The sequence below is a fragment of the Pieris napi genome, chromosome 22 (genome assembly GCF_905475465.1).
Source record: "Pieris napi chromosome 22, ilPieNapi1.2, whole genome shotgun sequence".
Lineage (NCBI taxonomy): Eukaryota > Metazoa > Arthropoda > Insecta > Lepidoptera > Pieridae > Pieris > Pieris napi.
Window position 1 is genome coordinate 7,304,495 of NC_062255.1, and position 24,794 is coordinate 7,329,288.

At 32.3% G+C, this 24,794-nt stretch overlaps 1 protein-coding gene across 2 annotated transcripts in view; it reads left to right on the top strand.

Annotated features, from left to right (window-relative positions):
* Nucleotides 1-24,292, top strand: part of LOC125060922 (MOXD1 homolog 1-like) — an 80,703-nt gene extending 56,411 nt beyond the window's left edge. The window contains exons 3-13 of one of the 2 annotated variants that reach the window (XM_047666036.1): nucleotides 11,462-11,611; nucleotides 12,206-12,364; nucleotides 14,963-15,275; nucleotides 17,612-17,713; nucleotides 18,087-18,250; nucleotides 19,658-19,774; nucleotides 20,331-20,477; nucleotides 21,588-21,742; nucleotides 22,111-22,190; nucleotides 22,688-22,854; nucleotides 23,686-24,292. In XM_047666036.1, the coding sequence (XP_047521992.1) occupies nucleotides 11,462-11,611; nucleotides 12,206-12,364; nucleotides 14,963-15,275; nucleotides 17,612-17,713; nucleotides 18,087-18,250; nucleotides 19,658-19,774; nucleotides 20,331-20,477; nucleotides 21,588-21,742; nucleotides 22,111-22,190; nucleotides 22,688-22,854; nucleotides 23,686-23,862 (1,731 nt within the window). In that variant the 3' untranslated portion in view covers nucleotides 23,863-24,292. The remainder of the gene's footprint in view (nucleotides 1-11,461; nucleotides 11,612-12,205; nucleotides 12,365-14,962; nucleotides 15,276-17,611; nucleotides 17,714-18,086; nucleotides 18,251-19,657; nucleotides 19,775-20,330; nucleotides 20,478-21,587; nucleotides 21,743-22,110; nucleotides 22,191-22,687; nucleotides 22,855-23,685) is intronic. The other variant, XM_047666037.1, reaches the window with a different exon arrangement.
* Nucleotides 24,293-24,794: the final 502 nt, after the last annotated feature.

Genomic DNA, 24,794 nt, shown 5'->3' on the forward strand with positions numbered 1-24,794 from the left:
TTTCAGATAATAAAAATATTTAAAATAACTCAGCCTGAGAGCCTAATATCCTAATAACTTAAAGACACTTAAGATAGATAAAAGTATGTGTGAAATACATTTAGCAAAGTATGTTTTAGAATTTAACGGCATACTTCATAGAAAGCTTTGGCGAAATGCAGGTATAACATTACTGGGAACGATCATATCAATGGTATTGTACGCGCATTACACAATTCTAAGTCTTCCTTTGTAAGAAAGAATGTTAATACGTCCGCCTGAAGTTCGCGCAAAATTGCACAAAGAAAATGTTGTACAATTCATTGATAGTCAGTTTTACCTGACGTAGTCATGAAATCTTGGAACTATGTGTGAATGTACCTTCACGTGTTCCGTATATCGTCATATCAAGCTAAGGTAAACAGCAATCGATAATTTTTAAATCACTGGAAAGGACTGCATCAAAAAGAAATTTAATTTGATATTTTCGAATGGAAATTTCAATTCGTAAATAGATTAAGAGATAGAATAAATAATAGTTAAAAAAACTAAAAAATACGCTTTTAAAGCACATCAAACTAAAAAGTGAAAAATAATTCCTAATTTAGGCTGAAAATGATAATGAACAAAAAATACTGGTATTATTGTGAAAAAGCGTGGGTTGCTCGATAGACGAAAAATATGGCACAGAGCGCCCCACGCTTCTTTTTTTTCGGATTATTGCATTGTCATCGATCTTTGACAGGTGCGCAAAGTTTGAATTAAATCTGTCCGTTAAAAGTGGGTCAAAATCGAGTCCGAAGGAGTCGGTTACATACATACATACAGGTAAAGTTAATATAAAGCGTGTAAAAATAAAAGTTAAGACAGGAGCTATCCGGTAATCTATAAACAGCCTTTTGATTTAGAATTCAGCCTCTGCAGCTAATTATCCATTCACAAACTACTCGACCCATTTCTCTTGTCATTATAAATCATAACCGTATCAGACATGGTTTTGATATCATTTCGGAGTATTAGCTTACTATGAAAACCAATACGGATTTAAATTATAACCTGATTGGCATTCCCTAAGAGCGCTAATTTGTTTCCTTCTATTTACAAAGTTGCCAACGCTTGGCACACTGATGCATTGTACTTAAAAAATAAAATACACGATTTAATGTGCACTTATAAGTAAATACCAACACAAAGAGAGAAAAAAAAGTGCGTGCGTACAAAGTAGGTACACATTGTCAGAAGTGAAACTTCTTTAGCAAACTAATTTTTAAGTCTTGTTCATATTTATACAAATCTAAAACTTTGGATTTCCGATAGTTAGAGGGAGGGAAAAAGGAAGATATCTTAGGAATTTAATGAATTTAATTGTCATTAAGTGTTGAAAATTAATACAAATTATAAATTTAATTTTTTAAAATTTATTTCTTCACAATAGGTACGTCATTTGAAATTTCAATCAATTATCTTGCATAAAATATAACTAATTTTTCATAAATTCTCTTTACGAAATTTTAATTTTAAAAATAGAAATTCTGTAAGGTAATTCGCCCTTCTCTCTCTCTCAATCGCTCTCTCACTTTTCTTCGACAAAAACGCGGCACATCTTCGTGACACTAATAATAAAGAAGTTTTGATTTAAAAAATCTTTTAAATCAAAGTGTGATAGATAATATGGATATCCAGACTTAGCTCTTTTATCAGAATGCTCGATCTGGAGTTTTGGTAAAAATGCGTTCTTCTGATACAAATGTGAGGATGGGATGGGGTATATAGGGTACAAAATTTAAATTTAGATTAAAGGTTGGGGAAATCAACCTAATATGTATTTCTCTATTGTGTTCATAAGTGTACATTGTGTAACCTAAATGAATAAATGATTTTGAATTTTGATAAAAAAACCTGATTCACAGATATCTTAAACGCAAACAATATAAATTAATTTTCTACGTTTCGCCAAAGACAACATCTTAAAGTGCTCTAAGCTGATTTTGTATGTTGGCAACTCTTTTTTCGAGATACCACTGGAGAAAAGTATCCACAATAATCTTTTTTGGAAAGCTTGAGTGGCAACATTTGCATCTACGTAACTAGTGACATAAACGTGATTTTCCCAACTTAGTGGAAAAACACGATATGGCTTTTAAAATTCGACTTAGGGTCCTTCAAGAAAAGAGCGTACCTATTCTTAAAAGGCCGGCAACGCACTCGCGAGCCCTCTGGCATTGAGAGTGTCCATGGGCGGCGGTATCACTTAACATCAGGTGAGCCTGCTGCCCGTTTGCCCCCCGTTCTATAAAAAAAAAAAAAAATCACATAGCCTTAGCATCCAACAAACGCACCAGATAAACCTCGATTTCTTATATCAGTAAATCAATTTTTACATTGCGAATGGTAAAATATGGTAAAGGATTCGGAGTATCGTGATAGAAATGTAAATGATATCAACGATTCATGTTCAATATTATACCATTTAGGGTTGTCTCAATTCGTTAGACAAATGGTTTTGTTTTTATCCTATCCAATCGAAAGAGGTAAGTTTACAAATCACCTAAATAAACCTAACGAATCACCAGCCCTGTTCGGGCTTGATTTGTTTGGAGCGACCCAAACTATTAATGTTAATAATATTTATTAATTACTAGCTGGCCTGGCGAACATCGTACCGCCTAACAGTCGATTTTTTATTTTTCTTTTTAATACTGCTATTCGGGACACCGGTCTAGCTAGTAAGATAAAAAAAATAAAGTTGATAATACAACAAATACATTATGTCAAAAAATAAAAATTTACCTTCCCGTAACCCCTCCACTAACACTTGAACTTTATGATATGGTATTAAAGTTCAAATTGCCTTTAAATATTATTACGAATATTTTGTATGGGAATATAGAAAAGTGTTGTTTTTAGACGTTTACACTCAATTTTTTTTAATTTTTCTCTCCGTAAGAACCATCCTCGTACTTCAAGGAATATTATAAAAAAAGAATCAGACAAATCGGTCAAGCCGTTTTCATGTTATGTCGTGACAATGGAAAACGGGTTACATTTTTATATAATATAACAAAAATAATCTATATATTATATAGATTATTTTTGTAATCAAAAGAGGTTTTATACATCTAAATAAACATCTACAAATCCGTTTAAAATGGAGCAATTCGATTGGCGAGCCAAACATGTTTAAGTGTATTCTACGTTATTACCTATTTACGAGACAAGGCCCGTTCAAGTACCACGTAAGCACCATAGGGGCTTTCTTTGATTTTCTTATTTAGTGATTACGTCAACGGTAATTATTTACTTTTTTACATATACAACCCACACATTGCATCTATGCTTGCAAACGAATTGCATTTTCTATATATATACTAATATTTTTTAAAGTTTTGCTTACTTTTGCTGACAAAAGGAAAGAGGGGGGATAAATTGCAGTAAATCTGCTAAAGAAATGCCTTTGATTTCGGCACGATTCTGTGTGCCTACGGGACACAGAATCGTTTGTTGTAGATTAAGAAAAACAATAACTATAATGTATATATTTTGTATTTCTGATATAAGGCTATAAATAAGAGCATCATTCCCATGCCCTAGTAGGAAAATGCTCATTTCTTGACAATATCTTATTGACGATATATTTAAGACATAATCCCTATTGAAAAGATCACTGTTAACGATAACGAATGTTTTGTAACGAAAAGCCCACTGCTCAAACCCGCTTTTGAACACTAAAAACCGCATTTTATGACCGCTTTAACATTGTATCATCAAACAATGTCCCCATGTCTCGTTTTATAACCAATAAAACACTTCCGCTATCGTATTTAATTTTAGCAACGATTTTATCGACCCTATAAAAACAGGCTTCGCGATCCGCCTAAAGTTCTCACGGGAGCTTTGAACGTGAGCTTAATTCTGATTTTAAATTTTTAGCAAAATTATATAGAGATTTGTTAATCGTCAAAGATATCTTTGTTTGTATTTGGTTTACTTTTTCTTGCTTTGCTATACTAAAACTTTTAATTTGATTCCAGATTTGACAGTTTCAATGTTGCAACGTTATGACAAGTACTAAATAGTGACGTTGCGAAATTATTTGGATACGGAAATGGAATATTTCCAGATCGATTCCTCTGGTTTGTAGTAGTATATCTAAACAACTACTACTTTAATAGAAACTAAGTATATCTGGAAATTAAATATTTCTGAACGGATAATTTAGTTATGACGATAAATTTTATAAGGATCTGAGAGTTTTCTTTAATAATTATGTGTGAAATGAATAAAAAAATGTGATCATGTAGGAACATGAAAAATATTAACTTTTTATAAAATAAAGCAGCGGTTACTAATTAGTAATAAATATGTATTTATTTAAATAAAAATCAATAATTTAGTCTTTAATTGGCACACCATTATTATGATTTTGTGTTCATTACTACATTATTATATGTGGTATCACTATTTTACAAAATGGCAGTAGCTAATGTCAATATGGAATCGAAATATAAGTCGTGGTATAGTGACTGCTTTTATAAACATTGAATCGATTTTATTGCACTCTTCTTTCCTACTTCTGTAAAAATATAACACTGCGCTGTTCAAGAGCAGAGCAAATTGGCTCATTTTAGGCAAGCGTGACTTACCACCTTAGCCTGAATCTCACATTACATTACAGAGTAAGGTGCTAACTTTTGTCTTTCATTGATAAAAAAACTCTTCTTAAGTAGAACCACTTCCAAACAGAAAGAGACCATTGAGCCTCGAGTCAAAAGTTACCGTCATAGCTAAAACAGTGAAATTAAACTGATTTAGTTTTGGTAAATGAGGTCATCTTCTGATTGAATTCTCCTAGCTGGACTAATATTATAAAGCTGACGGTATCTTCTTGAACGTACTGGTTTGAATTGAAAAGGTATTTTGCATGGACATGCCCATTGATTGTGGAAGACTTTATAACGTCACGCTACCATATAATTAACTCAGATGATCGCGTAGTACAGCTGATTATCTTATATAGAACAGAACCATATAGCATACGAGAAACCATTTTCTTAACAACGTTTTTTGTTCTCGACACATACAAATGGTAGTTTAAGTAGAACAGGCGGCCTTATCAGTAATAAGCGATCTCTTCCAAATAACGTTATAAGATAAACGATGTAAAGAAAACTTTTCTGAAATATAGTAGTTAGATAAAAACTCAATAACATATAGCATTCTCTTGACAAATGCGCACTGCATTTGCCAAGGCTATTTTTCTTTTCATATAAGTATAGCGTAGGTTACCTTATACTTTCCGTACTTCTCAACAGAAACAATGGAAGCACATCTTTATTGACAATGATTTATGTTATTTTAGAAGCTTTTCCTGCAGGTTCACCGCGTGGCTTTTGTCTATTTTGGTAACATTTTTGCGACCACTTCAACAATAATCGTTACATTTCTTGGTCTGAAGGTAAAAATACATAGAATCACTTATATAAGATAATTTATAATGTGTTCCTTGGTACGATCTTATACGTACTAACTGTACGTGTAACTAAAACTGATGGTAAAATCAACTGGAACGGGCGTCGGAGATTTGCATACGGAGAGTTTTTAAGTAGGTATATTAATGCAAAAAATTTCGATGATACTGTAAAATTGTAATCAAGTTGTGTTTCACCATCTCATGATCATTTTTTTAATTTGTGTATGTTTTCATATTATTATTAATTAACTATTAATTACTTAAGATGTCTTGTGGAACATGGTGTAATGGTTGCAGCTCCTTACAAACATTGTGTAAAACAAACAACTTGGCGATTAAAAAGAGTGGCGGAGAGTTTATTGCATTATCTTCCGTTCTACACCCTTGATTTGAGAACAGAAAATTTGAAATTTTAAGCATTTAACATTTAATATGTATTTATTTTTGACGTTCATATGTGTACATTGTGTTACCTAAATTAATACATTTTTGATTTGATTTGATAAAGATTACAAAATTTTGATATTTACTAAATATCTTTAATTAAAGTCGTCAAATTATTTCGAAAAACAAAGTTATTAAATTATTGACGGTCATTAACCTATTATAATTGTACAATTACGTAAATTATATAAAGTGGTCTTTAATAAAAATTCCGTTTAATAAAGTTATAATTATGACTTTGTTTAGAGTTTTATACGTTTATATAGTTTAATGTATATTAATACTTTTGAGTGGAAAATTACTTAATTAATTTTTGTAAATAAATAAATCAGTGGCGCTACTTTAGGTTAGGTCTTGGCCTCAGATTTCTCAATCTGCTTCATGATCATTTTTTAAATCTTATAGGCAAGTAGGTGATCAGCCTCCAGTGTCGTAGACGCCGTCGACTTTTTGGGTCTAAGACATATCGGTTTCCTCACGATGTTTCCCTTCACCATTCGAGCAAATGTTAAATGCGCACATAGAAAGAATGTCCATTGGTGCACAGCCGGGGATCGAACCTACGACCTCAGGTATGAGAGTCGCACGCTGAAGCCACTAGGCCAACACTGCTCACTAATTAATTAATTTTTATAGTAAAGTCTATTTACGAATTGGCATATTAAGAACATAATAATGCATTTATTGGCATTTAAGGCCCTATCCCAGCACGAATTGCTGTGTCAGTGTCTCGGGGTGGACTGCGGTGCGCAGTGGAGAGGCGCGTCGCGTCGGCCCGTAATAACAATAAGTTATGTAAAACATTAAATTAATGTAATTTTATAATTTTTTTTCTGAAATGGATTACTTGGCTTGCGATTAAATATATCGTGTAAATTTCAAAATTATGTTCTATATAGATTTTCGTCATAAAAAAAAGTGTTAAAAATTGGCTATGTTTGGATTTTTTTTTCTATCGAGCGAAGTTATTTAAATCGTGTATCGATCTTTCAAAATGGGTACATAAACTACTCAACTCCATCATATATTTTTTCCATTCCATACTTCAAGAAACGATGACGAAAAATGGAAAGAAACAATGTACTTTTTTGGAGTTTAGCGATAGGATAGGTCCTTAAATTTGTCACGTCAGGCACAGAAGAGCTTGCCTCCCTCTTTTGTTTTGTAAAGTTGGTCGAAAAAGAGTGATCAATGAAAGATGCAATAAACACCCATTTAGGGTTCTAACGCCACTAAATTGTTTTATAACACACTAATATAATTTACGTATTAATTAAAAATATATACGTGTTATTCTTCTACGCGTTTACGTAAAAACGCTCTGAATGCTTTGAATTCTAGGTATTTTAATAACATGAACCTGACAAAGGTGAACTGGGTCAGAGGACACGAGTTATTTACGGCTGACAAAACATCTCTATGAATAAATAAATTCTATATTTACTGAATGTTTGTAAACATTTTGAATAATTATTTATGTTTGGATTATTTTAATGATTTATATGTTTGTTAGGAGATCCTGAATTTGACAGTAATTAGTTTGAAATGGCATATGGTCTATACTTAAAATATGTCAGTGAAACACAGAACAAGGTAAGGTTCATAGAATATTGAACAACGTAATATGTCATGTTAATTTAGAATTGCCAGTTTTATTTTTAAATCTTTCTAAACGGCAACATTGTTTAGCCCCTTTTTGAATTTGGAATTAAAAGTTCGTTTATAAAATACTTTACTTTTTTCAATTGTCATGTGCCTACTTTTATTAATCACTGAAGAGGTTTTAAAGTATAAAATTAACTATTAATTTGAACTAAGACAATTCAAGTTCTCAAAGCATAAATCATTTCTGAAGCAAAAGCCGTCTAAAGGTAACATTGTCTCCAAACAGCTCGGAGATAAAAACATTTTATCCTTATTTTATCGTGCCTTTATATCGTTCGCAAAAGTAAAGCCTCCAACGACTTACAAATTTATTCGTGGCACCTAACATTTTTATTTTGATAATTTTGACGAGATATTTTAACATAAAAAATAATAGTGTTTTTGTGCATTGACATGGGTTGAACGTAATTAAAAATAAAATTATTTTGACCATTATTAAAAGAAATCTGCCCATTATGCGAATGTGTTCTGTATAAACAGTTTATCAGACATCAAATTAGTGACTAAATTAGATGTCAAATTCCAGAGTTTATCTTACCATCGCTTAAAATATTATCCAATAAGCATTTTTGCATTATATATTAATAATAATATAACATAAATATATTTCAATCTAATATATAAAATTCTCGTGTCACAGTTTTCGTTGCCATGCTCCTCCGAAACGGCTCGACCGATTCTCATGAAATTTTGTGTGCTTATTGGGTATGTCTGAGAATCGGACAACATCTATTTTTCATCCCCCTAAATGTTAAGGGTAGTCCCCTAATTTTACCCCTAATTTTTTTTTTTTTTAGATATTTTTTTCTGTCTTTATTTTTTTATGATACAACATTAAAAATTACATACAACTCCTAACTTTCACCCCTCTACGATCAACCCCTATTTTTTTATTATACATGATATATATGGCAAAACGACGTTTTCCCGGTCAGCTAGTAATTCTATATAATTCAAATATTATATTATATATATATATATTGTAATATTTTTACAATATTGAAGAAATTTCCTTGAAATCCTATTTAATTTTAAAGCTTAAAACTCGGCATAACATACACGTATTCTAGCTTCTAGAATAATCTATTCGTAACTGTTATAAAGGTGATCATTAAAGGAAGTGCATATCAAACTTATATTTAACACGCGCCCAGTCTGGTACGTATGGCTTTTAACCGATAAAATAAATTGATATGATACACATTTTTTGTTTCTACTTTCTCTTTACATATACCATTATAAGGTTGCGTATAATATTTCATGATCACTTACGTACAGGAGATGACAGTATCGTAAAAAACGTCACGCGATTAAAAATTACACAAAAAACTAGTAACACTAGAACCCTTTTTTGGCCTCAGATTTCTGTATCTGTTGATAATATAGGCAGGTACCTGATAATATGTGACTGACAAACATCGTCCCGTTTCTTAGACATCATTTCCTTCACCATGTGAGCCTGTATTAAATGCGCATGTACGTAGAAAAATGCATTATAACCAGGGTACAATGGCGTCACACACACATTGCTTTTAAGTTATTTTTCTGAGTTGAAACTTAACGCTAAACATCACTTCCGTTTGCCAAAAGGTGTTGCACCCTTAGGATGTATAAACACATTGCGGTAGAAGTCAAAATTGATTGACTAAGAGACAAGAAGCCCAAACTCACAAAGTCCAAATCTGATGTACATTTGATGGATGGAAGTTAAATTGTAGTTTGCACTTCGTCGAATTGATAATCACTTGATCCTATTGCGAACTTGTGTTCTAATGTGTGGTTACATATCGGATAGGACACATATCAGAGATATAGAATATATGCCGCAGTAAACTAATCGATATTGTATTATGTAATATATAAAATTCTCGTGCCGCGGTGTTTGTAGTTAAACTCCTCCGAAACGGCTTGACCGATTCTCATGAAATTTTGTGTGCATATTGGGTATGTCTGAGAATCGGACCACACCTATTTTTCATCTCATTAAATGTTAAGGGTAGTCCGTCCACCCCTAAATTATTATTATTTTAATTTTTAGATAAATTTTATTTTTTATTTTTTTATGATACAGCCTTAATAAATACATAAAACCCCTAATTTTCACCCCTCTACGATCAATCCCTATTTTTTATTATAAATGATATACATGGCAAAACGACGTTTGCCGGATCAGCTAGTATTTATATATATTTTTATATAACTATACAAAAGAACCATTCAAATGGCGAGACAATCCAACTTCTTGATACAACAGGATCAAGACGTCTAAAGAAAACTTAAAATTTTGAGTTAATAAAACTAGTGTAGTATTTAGCAGGACCTGTTTGTTGGACATACATACTGTCAAAACATTATAGAGCACTAGAGTCTGGCTAATGAAAGAAGATACGAAAAAGCGCGGCAAATTCAAAGTTTCTTAATGTTAAGTATGGTATCCCTAAAAGTTTGATATATTTTGTGGATTAAACTTACTTGATACTTGATTTTACTTTATTATTTTTTACATTGATTGTAACTGTTTTTCTATGAAATTAAATACTATACGTATTTAGTATTTTACTATTTATACTTAAAATTACTAGCATTGCATAAAAACTAAAACTATATTTATTATAAAACACAACTTTATTCGTAATTATCAAATCCTGCGATAGAAACGAAATATTCTATCAAATAAAACAAAGTTTAGGCTATTATACCTGTTAACTATTCGGAAAAATTATATAATAGAAATAAAAATTGCATGAAGTATCAAGACAATAAATCATACTAACCTAAGAAATTCAATGACATACTGTGTTGCCATCCGAAAGTTTTCAAATAATTGAATTATCTTCTTTCATTAGTTCGTTCGTTAGTATTGTAGAAAATAAAGTCATATTATACTTATTAGCAATAATTATTGTATAGGCTAGATTGTAATTCATGTAGGCGCACTCTCTTTTTTGAACTTTATTGTAAGAAAAAAAATCTACACTGCATTACAAGAACACTTTCCCTGCCCTATGAAGCTATAAAAATTAAAAATTCCAGTTTACAAAAGGTTAAGTTTGAATGACATATGCACATCGACATGCTTAATAATCAATCGTTGCAACTACCTTTAAATGTTATTACTTTAAATTATACACCAGGTGCTAGGACATGTGGCACGTGCGAGACATCTGCCTAAAAGAAACGGATAATAACTTATCTTTATTGCACACTTCTGCCATCTGCTCACTATCGAATGCATCAGCTGTTCTACGAGAATAAGGATCAAAATCTAAGGGGTTGCTTTAATAGATGAAGACACAAAAAATGATTTATGGTTAGAATCTCGCCTTAAATCCCGGAAAACAGAACAGCTGTTTTCATTGAAGACGCATGTGGTCTGTGTACGTTGTTATTTGTATGAGAGAGACGGTAAATGTACTAAAGGGTGACATTACAGACGTTAGAGAAGGATGAATAAATAAAAATTGTGCCACAAATAATGGCCTATTGTAGAAAGACTTGAAACTACTAAAGTTTTGGGATACGATGTATCCCGAATATTCTGTGTTTTAATGGTATATGTATTGATAAATTTAGAGGTTTATTAAAAACCAATGTTAAATATGCTGTAGCCATTAAGTAAATTAATTGTATTAGTGTGACCTAATTTAGTGATTTAGAAGTTAGAAGTGTTAGTTAGTTTAGTTTACCTGCAGTTAAACTGCGTAAGCATATAATAGCAATAAAGCATAGAATAATATTTAAAAAAAAATTAAGTCAAGTACGTTTTCGTCTAACTTAACTTAATTTGACAGAAATCGAACTTCTCCGGTTTCTGAATGTCACCTAACAACTCAATCGTAGGCATTGTATTAGGTTACATATGTTTACTAAAAGGTATAAAATAATTTATTTTGCCTTTTCTAGGACTGCCACGGCCTGACCTTCGAAGATAGAGCGGTAACTGACGAAGTGCAGAACTACGAGTTGATCTCGGGCTATCAAAATGATACTCACACCACACTCGAGTTCAGAAGACAACTGGATACATGCGACAAACAGGACTTCATTATTGGCGTAAGTATTAATGGAAAGACCCTACTACCGACAAGTACTAGTCTAGTGTAATCTTTAGTAGATTCATAATACAAAATCTCGAATGAAGAATCGACTCCCGGTGGGCCCTCAGAGATACGACCTCCAAATGTTTAAAAAGCGAGTCTACTCCTCCCTCAAAGGCCGGCAACGCACCCGCTAAAAATGGGTGTCTATGGGCTGCGTAGACTGCCCTTTTTGGTCGTCCCGCAAGTTCGTTTGCCCCCCTATTATATAAAAAAAAATATTAAAAACGCAACCCAACTGCAATATTGGTATTACCTTCACGAATTTGTTTTTAATTTTGTTTTTACCGTTATTGCTAAGCAAAAATATTTGTATATTAGATTAAACTTGAGTAGCTTTAGACTTAGTCATATAGAATTCTGAAGAATAATACAACAGGAAATTTAATTATTAGGTCACTTCAAGAAAAAGTATAAAATAGGAAAAAAAGTCTGCCAGTCATAGGAGCCATAAATTCAAAAATACTTTAACGTTATAATTTGTAAAAGAGGGAACATTTTTATACGTAATAAAAATACATAAAGGAACATATCTTTGATTTATTCGCAGGAGGACACAACTCAAATCCTATGGGCTCTCGGTTCAGAAGGCTCTGACGGAGAGCTTCCAAGGCACATGCACAGTGGTATACGACCGTTAAGGCTTTTGCAACCCTTGTCAAAGCCGGACACGGTTCCACTAAAACATTGGGATGTTAGGATCGCTAATGTAAGTATTTTATTGAAATAAAACATCTTTAAGGAAAATAAACGCGATTTTATTCACATAATATAAACTTTTTCACTTCGATTCGTAATTTTTACTTCTATAATGCACTCCAAATGTAGAACAAAGACCCTTATTCTGTAACTTCAATAGCAATATCGACAGCGAACCCAATCTCAATAATGAGTTTTTGTTCCGCGCAATCGAAATACGACATCAGCGCTATTGATATTGAAAGAACTACATCGAACTTGCATACAAAAACGTCGGGATCGGTATCGCAAGTTACATGGTACAGGCGCTGGACCGGGATGAACTTTTACATAAATTTTAAATAGTTTTTGCTTTGCTTTTACCTACTAAAATCGAATTATTTAGATAATATACTCCGCTATAAGACAGAACATATAAATTTAGAAGCACCCATTTTGAAGTGAAAACTTCTTTAGCGGCGTTGTACACTTTTTTGGAATGGGTAAAAAATGTTAAACTCGCGTCAGGACACGTGACCTGATTGAAAGTTCGTAAGACGGATGGATAGTAGATAGCTGGCGCGGCGTATTTAATGTAATATAAATTGTCATGTTTGTGTACGACAGCGCAATAAATAAATATTGTATTCTACCATATAAATGATAGTACTTTTATGCTGATTATTAAAGCAATTCGTGCAAAATTATTCCCTAACAATTCCAAATTCAAGTTTTCACTTCTGCCGGCACTCCCGGAGTGCAACCCGTCGTTTTTTTTTCTGACGTTCATAAGTGTCCATTAAGGTACCTACATGAGTAGCTGCATAGATATCTAATATTTTGATATTGATTGCACACTAATTGCTCTCATTTAACTCTTTCTTCTCTTTCTGTTAAATTGTGTTCACACTATGATAAACAGAGATACATGAGTACTGAAAACTGTGCAAATAGGCTTTTTTTAAAGTGCCTGTGGCAATTTAAATTTCACAATCTTCTCACTATCTGTTGTTTGTTAGGAGACATATTTTTAATCTATACTCGTATAATTAAATTAGAGAAACGTATTTATTGCATCCTGTCATTAATGTTTCACAGTTTTAATAGTTCATTAATGCTAATGTTAATTCGTTACTGTAGCGAAATAAAACTAAATCAAAACTTAATATTTTTTAGGTGTCAAATTAATGCCTCTAACTTACTGCGGTGATTAAAATGTTATTATTATGTGTCGCTGCCTGTGAAATTTAGCAGCGTTTAGAAGCAAATAATATGTTTTCTAAACGCTGTACCTACTTAAACAACTCTCAATGGACTTATTCAATTATCTCTAATTTTAATTATAATTAAGTATTTAAAAAACGGTGCTACCCATTTGATTGTAACGACTATTAACGACAGATTTTAGTTAAATATATATACACACTAGCAGACCGGCCAAGCGTTGCTAAGGTTTTTGTTATATTACATAGTAGCAAACTATTCATGGGAAACGGTAGGAGAACACCAGTCATGGGGACCACCATGCTTTATGGTGGTTATGCCATTAAATTGCAGCTTATGGGAAACGTTGGTCCTTCTGTTAGAATTGTAATAATTGTAATAATAAAAACAAATATTTTGCAATAAAATAATATTGCGGGTATAAATTGAGATGTAAGCTATCCTATCTTTTAAGTTAGATTAAACTACACACGGTGTGCAAATTTGATTGATATCGGTTCGGTAGTTTAGGAGTCCATTGCGGACAAACAACGTGACACGTAATTTATATATATTAAGATTAACGTTGTAGCTTTTTTAAAGAAAATGTTAAAAACAATGAAAGTTAAACAATATGCATTAACACAAACAAATTAGAGAACGCGTAACTGGATTTTTAAGAATTTCATTAAGAACCACGCGCAAGAGTTGCTATTTAATTAAATAACATGCTTGTACTAATTAAATATATAAAATTTCTTGTTTAATTTTTTATTAGGTATGTAATATTATTGGCAGATATGTTAAATGATTGCTTAAGTTTTTATAGTCAAACGTAGTACCTACTTGATTTAAAACAAATAAAAAACCTATTTGGAGTATTTCAAAGTCAAAGTCAAATCATTTATTTCAATTAGACCATCTAAAATGGCACTTTTGAACGTCAAAAAAAAATATATATGAAGAAGATTCTAGTTGCCCCTTCCAAAAGGTAGTTTCGTGTGGAGAAGAATGGGCAAGAAACTCCACACTTACTCTTTTAAAATAGGTTTACAATATTTTGTTACATTTGTTAAATAATTATATGTGAAGACAATGTACTCTTAGAATAAACTACTATACTAAAAAAGTTAGTATACATGTTCCTCACATATTTACAAATATCGAAACCGTAGAATATTAACATTAAAGAGTAATTAAAATATTAAAAAACACAACAAAACAGTGTGTGAGATACAAAAAAAATAATTACATTTGTAGCATTTATAAATTAAAAATAATAATAATAATAACAAAAATATGTTAAAGCAAAAAATCAGCAACCAATTTGATTTTGTCCAGGCTCTATGATTGTCCTATGGAGCAGGACCAGCATGTTTCCAAGCATTCTTATCTTGCAGTCTTGATGAGTCTAAATTAATTTCAGCTGACCATACCCCACGTCATGGCTACCCTGTTCTGGTGCAAAGTTTTCAAAGCACCCGATCTACTGAAGAAGCATCATATTGTCGGATACCAGCCACTGATAGATAGTAGACCGATTCGTAACAAAATTCCGGTCGTAGAAAAGGATAGCCTATCACCAGTACATCATATGGTTTTGTACGAGTGCGCTGGGGATCACGATAAGAGAATGTGGACGGAATGGGCGGAAGGTGAAGGTTTCTTTGGGCCCAGTCGACCGGGTGAATTGGCTACCTGTGTTACACCCATTGCTGCTTGGGCTATGGGATCAAAAGGTAGGTGCTTCTTATTTCAATTATATAGATGATATCGTCTTTTACCGTTTATTTTATCAAATATTCGCTGTACATCTAATATATAAAATTCTCGTGTCGCGGTGTTTGTGGTTAAACTCCTCCGAAACGGCTTGAACGATTCTCATGAAATTTTGTGTGCATATTGGGTATAACTGAGAATCGGACAACCCCTAATTTTCACCCCTCTACGCTCAACCCCAATTTTTTTATTATAAATGACATACATGTGCAAAACGACGTTTGTCGGATCAGCTAGTAGAAGTATAAAAGAGATATTTTAGTTCTATATAAAGATTATATACCAAGCCGCGAAGAATAATTAACACATAGAATATTTGCTAGTTCGTAATTGTTTTTGAATATCGTGCTAAAAGATCGACATAATACTGTCTGAAATTACGGGTACCGCTAGGTAAAGTAAATACTCTTTAGTCTTTATGTTAAACTTGAAAAAATTAATATTCAAAGCTCCGTTGAAAGCTTTAAACTAATTAACATTTAATGTCCAATTCTGTTCTTCAAAGAAGTAATTTAAAAATATTTATATTGTTTTATAAATGCTAATTCGTTTGTTTTTTGAATCTTTAATTATATCTACTAAACTTAAAAGCAGCAATCACGATCTTACAGTCGCATTATGAATCGTTCAGAATAACGGTAACTTAATTTAGTAAAGATTAGTTCACTCTATACTTGAACCCATTACCGATGTAAAAGGTTTTTACTAATACCTTTCTGCCTAAACTAATCGGGAATAATATTAAGAAGATGATATCGACCATATTGTCATAATAATTATTTTATCGTAGTACCTACTTGTATATTTGTAGGTCCCATGCCTAAATATTTTAACTGTACGCCCTTACATTTACGCATTTACTATGTAATGTTAATATATTGTACATTATACTTGTATAAGAGCTGTATGGTGACTGTAATAAGTGACCAGCTTTAACCTTCATAAGGTCTTTAAATTTACAAATGTTGCTATCCTTATTGATTTATTTAGCATATACGTATATTTATTTCTATAGAAATACTTTTTATTTTTGTATAATTTTATACATCTAATACAAAAATAAATATTCAATTTTGTTAAATAATATTATAAGAGACTGAGTAGTAAACAAAAAAATATAAATGAAATGATATCTTATTACATTGGGTGCGTAGAACAACTGTATTAGAATGTTTATTTTACAGACGAATTTGTACAATCTATACCGATCATATATGTTTAATATTGTAATAATTTTGGATAAACGTATTCCAATAATAAGGAAATTGAAGCGAATTAATATAAGTCATACAATATCAAACTCCTGTGATGCTTATTTTCTGAGAAAATTAATTTTGTATCCCAAAATGGCTCAAAATTTACCCGAAGACCTTATGAGTTACAAAGACAGCTGACAGCAACGACAAAGCCATTGCTCCGACATAATAAAGTAATGTTAATAATAATATTGTATAACTATTAATAGACGTTAATTTGTAGATCTATTAATATTGGAAAATCAAATAAACAACAAGGTTTTAAACTGACTTTGACATATAATGACAATGGCAGCTGACAGTAATGCTTTTGCTGTGACATTTATTTCTTTGTTATTTTTTTGTTCCTAGTTATAAAAATACAAAAAGGCTTTGAAAATAAATTGTTTCCTATCGAAAAGGCTCCGCATTTCGACTTGTATGAGATTCAAACACTTTGATAAATTATTACTGAATGAATGGTCAGTCTGATCGATTGATTATATCCGCGATTCCTGCGTTTCGGATTCTTTTCGCCTTCTCCGTATTTGATTGTCATTGTTTAGTTCTACTAAACGATCTTAATTGGTATTTTAGAGCAATATAAGACTAAAGATACTGGTATTGATTTTTTGTGTATAACATTAATATTTTTATGTACTCTACTAGTTGTATTATTCTATTATAAATATTATTTTTACGGTTCTGATTAGTTCTTTCGTTCCTGGTTTCTGGGTTATATGCTCAACATGAGTTTATATAAATGGTATATTATATACATACATACGTAGGAAATATAAAAAAATATTCAAAGTAAATTGTTCTCTTCGCCAGATTTCTAACTAGATAACAGTATGTGTGAATGAAAACACTTGCAAATAGTAATATTCAAGTTCTTCAAAACTTGACACTTATCCGCAATTATCACTTAATTACATAAACAATGCTTTAAACCGCGTCATCATTTGAGCTGTTCTGCTACCAACTTAGAAATTAATACTATCATCGCATTTGAATGTGTACTCTAATATCTCAGGATAAGGTTTGATTTTGTCCAACAGGTGAATTTTTGCCTGAAAACGTCGGAATCCCACTAGGCGAGAGGGGAGGTGTCTCCTACTATATGTTGGAGGTTCATTATGATAACCAGGCGTTACATGAAGGTAAGTGATTAATTCAAGCAATTTCCTGGTAATTACTACAGACGCAAATATATCATTTAAGCCTTGATTAAGTTTTAATTAAATTATATTTATTACTTAACCAATCTCAGTACTGTAGTTCACACTACGTTGTTAGAAATCCTATTTCTATTTCGGGCAAAACAATGTTTGTCTTTTAACCTTTTGTAAAAAAACTAAACAGATGCAGAAATGTATCAACCCCATGCCCCTTTATGGACGGGACTTTAAAAACCAAATAATGTATAAATTATATATAACTTTTAAAATATAATTGTACAGAAGCTTATTTATATTCAGCTTTTATTCATATATTAATAAAAAGCGTAAATAAAGATTTTTTATTGCATTCCAGTACTAGATAACTCCGGTATTCGAATCCATTATACACCGCAACTCCGAGCCCACGACGCCGCCCTGCTAGGCGCCGGAATCGGTGTTTCCGCCCTACACGTCATTCCGCCCAAACAACGTGCCTATAGAACTGTGGGCATATGCAGTCCTGAGTGTACTAATAATGTAAGTTTAAGTAAACATTATTTGTTGTGTTCTATATGTACTCATAGTCGATTATTAAGCAGTAACGCCTACTTTAAAAAGAGAAGTCCACAATAGGTCCCAAAGCTGAAAAAGGTTTTTTATCGCATTACGGAGAAGAAATTCCAGAAAGTAGATATAATTATAATATGTCATACATACATACTATAGACATCGAATACAAAGGAAAACAATCCCATTGACCTTATTATTTACTAACGTCCATTTGGTAACTAAAATAAAATAAAACTAATCACAATTATCAGCTACAACGACATATATTACACCTCTTTTTGTCGTAACATAAACCAAAACAGTGTAATGTTCAATTACGTGTTTCGAAATGATAACTGAAGTTTGTTACAAATTGCTTTTCCGCAAATAATCCGTACTCATATTAATTTGAAATCAATGATTGGCTGCCTCTTGAATGGGTTTTATACAAATGAGAACGTTCACGTTATATTTCCATCGGGAATTAAATATTTTATTCGTAACTAGACATGGGTCCCGTCTTCGACTTGTGATGATTATAATAGGTGTTTTAGTTTTATGGTATTTTCACCAATTCAACTTTGGGTCCTTCAAAAAAAGAGCGTACCAATTCTTAAAAGGCCGGCAACGTACTCGCGAGCCCTCTGGCATTGAGGGTGTCAATAGTATCATTTAACCAGATGAGCCAATGAGAAAAAAAAATGATTTTTACGAAGATTTTATTAAGAATTCATTCGCAATACTCTTTATATTCAGTAAAATCCTAAATATTTAAATAAGCAAAGAAATCCAATAGTAGATTCTGTGCCAGCTCCTCGCTCACATTCTGCATATTAATAACAGAGCATTTGCGCAGAGACCAGCGTTCACTACACTTTTTATGTTAATTTACTAACGATAAAGTCGCTGGTAATCATCAAGCTTTTTAACAAATTGCGTTGCACGACATATAGGAATTGCATATAGGAATTATATCTACCTAATATATAAAATTCTCGTGTCGCGGTGTTTGTGGTTAAACTCCTCCGAAACGGCTCGACCGATTCTCATGAAATTGTGTGTGCATTTTGGGAATGTCTGAGAATCGGACAACATCTATTTTTCATCCCCCTAAATGTTAAGGGTAGTCCAACCCTAAATATTTTTTTTTTAATTTTAGATAAAAATTTTATTCTTTATTTTTTTATGATACAGCATTAAACAATACATACAACCCCTAATTTTCACCCCTCTCCGATCAATCCCTATTTTTTATTATGAAATAATGTAATGTTAATTTAAAATTGTCTATTATAAGCATCCAAATCAATATTGGATTTAAACTTAGTGTTATTTATAGTGTATTCAGATCAGTCATAATTTTTTATCTTTATTAAATCATAAATTAATTTTCAGACTATGCCCGAAGAAGGAATAAACATTGTCTCCGTTTTGCTGCACGCTCATGGAACAGCTCGCAAAATAACATTAAAACATATTAGGGGAAACGAAGAACTGCCAAAAATATCAGAAGTATGTGTTGTTTAAAAATAGGATGCGCCACCTAGTGAGCATTTTTAGTACTACGGCATTTGTCGCCGAACTTAAAAATGGTCACATATTGCCTTGGTAGTTTCATAAAAGTCTACTAGATGGCGCTATTTAAGATTTTACATATTTATGATAGCGCTTTATAGTGAGCATCTAAAGTACTACAACAATTTTTGGCGCGGTCATAAAATTGCGAGTGATGTTAAATTAATTAATTATTTTATACAGGTGGCGCTTTAATACATTTTTCGTCAAACGGTTTTACCTTTTTAATTGAACCAGTCATAATATACAAGATTGTAAATAAATATTTATTTATTATGCTGAAATGTTAAGGTATTATTATTTTGAGGTAGTCAATAATTACCTTATGTATATGAAAACGCAAACGTGCTACTTCGATACTACTGTATATTAAGTTAAAGGAAGAATATAACAATTATCTTTTATAATGGTGTATGCCGTAACAATATAATACAACTAACTAATTAATATTATTCAGAAACAATATTTCTTAACACCTTTATATTATTTTCAGGAAAACGTTTACGATGCCCGATACCAACAATCCCGAATTGTTCCCGGGGGAAGAAAGTTTTACCGAAGAGATACTTTGATCACAGAATGTACTTACGACAGTACAATGCGAAATAAACCTATTTTGGGTGGATATTCAGCGACTCAGGTAAAAAATATTACTAACAAGAATTAAATTCCGCTTACCATATCTAGTGTTAGACTAGTGTGTCGACGCACAATTCTCAAGCAGAGGTCGTGTGTTCGAACGCCTGTCGTAAACTGTTGGATTTTTACCTATTTGCGAATACCTCCTTGTACGTTGAAGAAAAATATTGCGAGGAAACTAGTACGATTAAGACCCAAAAAGTTCTTCTTCTCCAACTCTGGGTTTACTAATTCCTTACCAAGCAAAGTCTTATTCAAAATATATTTATTAATTAAGGTACCTTTTTAAACTTAGGAATGACAAACATTGTGAAATTAGATTTACTCAGTTCTTAAATCAAAGACAAGAACAGACACAGAAAGAAATGAAATAACTCTGATTGTTATTAATAAAGTTTTCGTCCAATGCGTAGTTATCTACATTACAGAGATTTTAATTACGCTAGTAAAATGTTGTTTATATATAAAATATTAATGCAATAGTTACTATCAAATGTTATCTTCCGTGAGGTCATCAGTTCATGTATAGTTTGACTTTATAGGTATATCTATAACGTAATGTATCTGATCATATCTCTATACCAGATATTTCCTTTTTACAAATTTGCTCCAGGAAAATTATGATTTATATTTCTTTTAGTAAATTATATGTACCTAATGGTTGCATTATTTACATTATATAAGCAAAACTTCTTTTTCTAGAGCTTGTATGTTTCTGATTAACTAGACTTGACAAATGACGACTCATTGGTCTAGTGGTTAGTACCCCTGACTGCGAATCCATGGGTCCCGGGTTCGATCCCCGGCTGAGACAAACATCGATGTGATGAGCATTTGGTGTTGTGCTTAGGTCTTGGGTGTTTAAATATGTATTTATATGTCTATCTATCTATAATATGTATATCCGTTGCCTAGTACCCATAACACAAGCTTCACCAGCTTAGCATGGAACTAGGTCAATTGGTGTGAATTGTCCAATAATAAAAAAAATGGGAGTAAATTTAGAAGCATCATTTAACCGTCGGTCATATGTTGCCTATATGAATATATCTTTTTTAGTTTTAACACTGGAAATATTCAGCTATTATAATCGTTTGTATATACTTTTCAGGAAATGTGTCTATCTTTCATATTATACTACCCACGAACTCAGCTTGCTGGTTGCTACTCCATGACGCCTGTGGTAGAATTCTTCGAGACCTTTGGAGTGAAGGAGTTTTATGGACTCAGTATGATGCAAGTGGAGAAAATATTTTTATCATCAGGGTAAGTTGACCAGCTTAACATACGCTCGAACGGTGAACGAAAACATCGTGAGGAAACCGGCTTGCCTTAGACCCAAAAAGTCAACGGCGTACGTCACCTATTTGCCTATTAGATTACCAAATGGTCATGAAACAGGTACAGAAATCTGAGGCCCAGACCTAAAAAGGTTGTAGCGCCATTGATTATTATTAAGTTAACCTGCTATTATTGGATCTTATAGATATGCATTTAGGTTAATAGAACCCACCATGCCAAGTCCGATGTGCGTTTTTAAAAATAAAAAAAGTATTACTTATTTTACGTACTAGCGTTACATCATCATTTTTGGGTTTCAATTATTTTGAAATTAATCCATTTTTATTTTGCAGAAATGTAGAGAGCTTGCCACAAGAAATCGAAAGTGAACTCACAGCTGTGCAGGGAGATGACCAAGGCGTTGGTTTAATGAGTAAGTATGATTTTCCAATGTTTTTATATCTTTCTCACATTTGACATTGAGGTTAGACCCTTCAAACTTATAAAATGCGTATAGTTTATGTGGCCTTCCTTGGAGAGTAGGATGAACGGTAGACTCACCGATCAAATCAGCACAATCATTTGTGTTTCAAGATTTTTAATATGTTCAAGTTAGCAGATTATGATTTTTTTTGTAGGAATCCTCGAAAATGCATTTCTTTAAGCATAGACAATCTGTGGGTAATATGTGTAAAAAGTAAATAATTACTGTTGTCATATTCAAAATAAGAAAATCAATAATCAAATAGTGCTTACGTAATACTTGAACAGCCCCTAATAGCTGAAGCAATACATAGATTAATCCCTGTATTACCAACGCCGATGTTGCATTAAGAATATGAAAATTATTATTTCTAATATTCCTCACATTTTTATTATAATTATCATATATGTATCAAACAATCTAAACAATACTCGGTTTTCTTTCAGAAGGACTAGTCATCAAGGAGCCTCCAGAGTTCCGCAATAAAACCTTCATGGCCCATCTCAATGAGATGCCATGGTCCGAGTCACTACTGACAGAGCAGATTGAGAAAACTCTTTACCATGGATGGCACATGACCTTCTGCAAGAAGAGAGACGACTCTTGGGGAGCGGTAAGCTAAAAATAAATTATTTTTTAAGTAGTGGCTTGTTATTTTACAAACTTAAATTGAAAGTTACATTAAGTGTGTGTTAAAACTACAATTTATAATATTAGATTATAGATATAAATTGTAATCAAAATCAACCGTAATTATATAATAGCCATAATAATTCTCCGTTTATACAAGAACACTAAGTTTATTACAAGACACCAACATTAACCAAGACAATATCATCCTACTAATATTATAAACGCGAAAGTTTGTAAGTATGGATGGATAATTGTTACTCTTTCGTAAAACTACTAAATGGATTTTATTGAAACTTTACAATAATATAGCTTTTACATCAGAATAACACATAGGCTACAATTAATAAAGATATTGTGTTAATTGTCCAAAATATTAAGTAGGAAAAAATCTACCATCTGCGAGCTATTCTGGCGTGCGCTGTCAAAATCGCTAGAGTTACACATATGGAATGTTTGATGGAGATGTTTTAAATCTTAAATAGCCCACAGTATATATCTATATCTTATGTGTAAGCCATTATAACCAAAATAGTGAACAATAACCATTAACTACAATAAAAATTGATAATTTATTTCAAATGCACATTTGGTAGTAATAAATCGATTCCTAAATGAAAATAGATACATTTATCGCTTCTCGTATTTAAAGTAGATAAAATATGTCTTAAACGCTACATCATTTGGATAAATATTATTTTAAACCTGCGCAGACGAAGTCGCGGGCACCAGCTAGTAGATATGAATACAATCTAAAACCCGCACCATCTTTTACACAAGTTACCTGTTCTTTAGTGTTACATTTCTCTTCCAGCCTATACAAATTCAAAATTATCCCAACTACACGAAGCTTTCGAACAACGACGCATCTGAAAACTCCTGCCACTACAAAAGCATGCGTCTGCCATCCGTCACAACGACCGCAGGTTCAGCATCGACGAACAGTTGGTCGGCGATTTTAGTCTTAAGCATTCTGATTGTTGCTCGGTAATTTTTGATTGTTGGTTTTTGGGCTTTATAAACCGGTTGCTTCGGAGATAATCACCAAAGCGGTCAACTGCGATGTGTGAGGATTTTCTGTTTGTCTTTGTACAACTATCAAAACTTAAGCGGAATATTAAAGTTTATTACCGCAACTACTGACCATGCTTTTTGGTGAGCACTGCTACAGCTTTTAAATTATTTTTTTTTATTTTTTAATAAGGTATGATACCCATCAAAGTAAATATTGATACGCATATGACCGTTTCGGGTATTTATCAAATTCTTGTAATCTTAAAGCCCATTTGTTTTTGCTGTTTGAGTTTTTTGTAGAGCTTATATGTTTCCAAGTGTCAGGGAGCGTTCAAGTATTACGTAACGTATTTGGGGGGGGGGGTCCTTTTGTAAAACGTTACGATGCGGGGATTAAATTACGCGTTATTGTTAATATTTTTTTCGACTTACACCACATAATAGTAACTAAAGAGTCACTAGATGGTCACGAAACGTTTTACTATACTTGGGTACTGAAAAACGTTACGGCGAGTGACATGGGGGGGGGGGTCAATAATCTCCAAAAATTGCGTTACGTAATACTTGAACGCTGAACAAGTGTAAAGTATTATTAGTTTTGAAATAGGCTATGGTTTTAATAAAATCGCGGTAACTTCAACCTTACAGCGATTTCAATTCCGATTTTACAATTGAGTTCTACGCTGGTACAATATATTTCCAATGCAATTTCGATGTAGTTTCCTTGGGGAATATTATTTGACAAGCGCTGATGTTGAGTTCGTGCTATACATATATATGTATATTTAAAGTACGACATAAGGTGTCATTAAGATTTTGTTGCTAATAATATCAATTGAAATCGGTATTGGTTTATAGAGTAGCGGGGCTGCTTTGGAGCTATGACAATAAATGCATAATATTTATTTT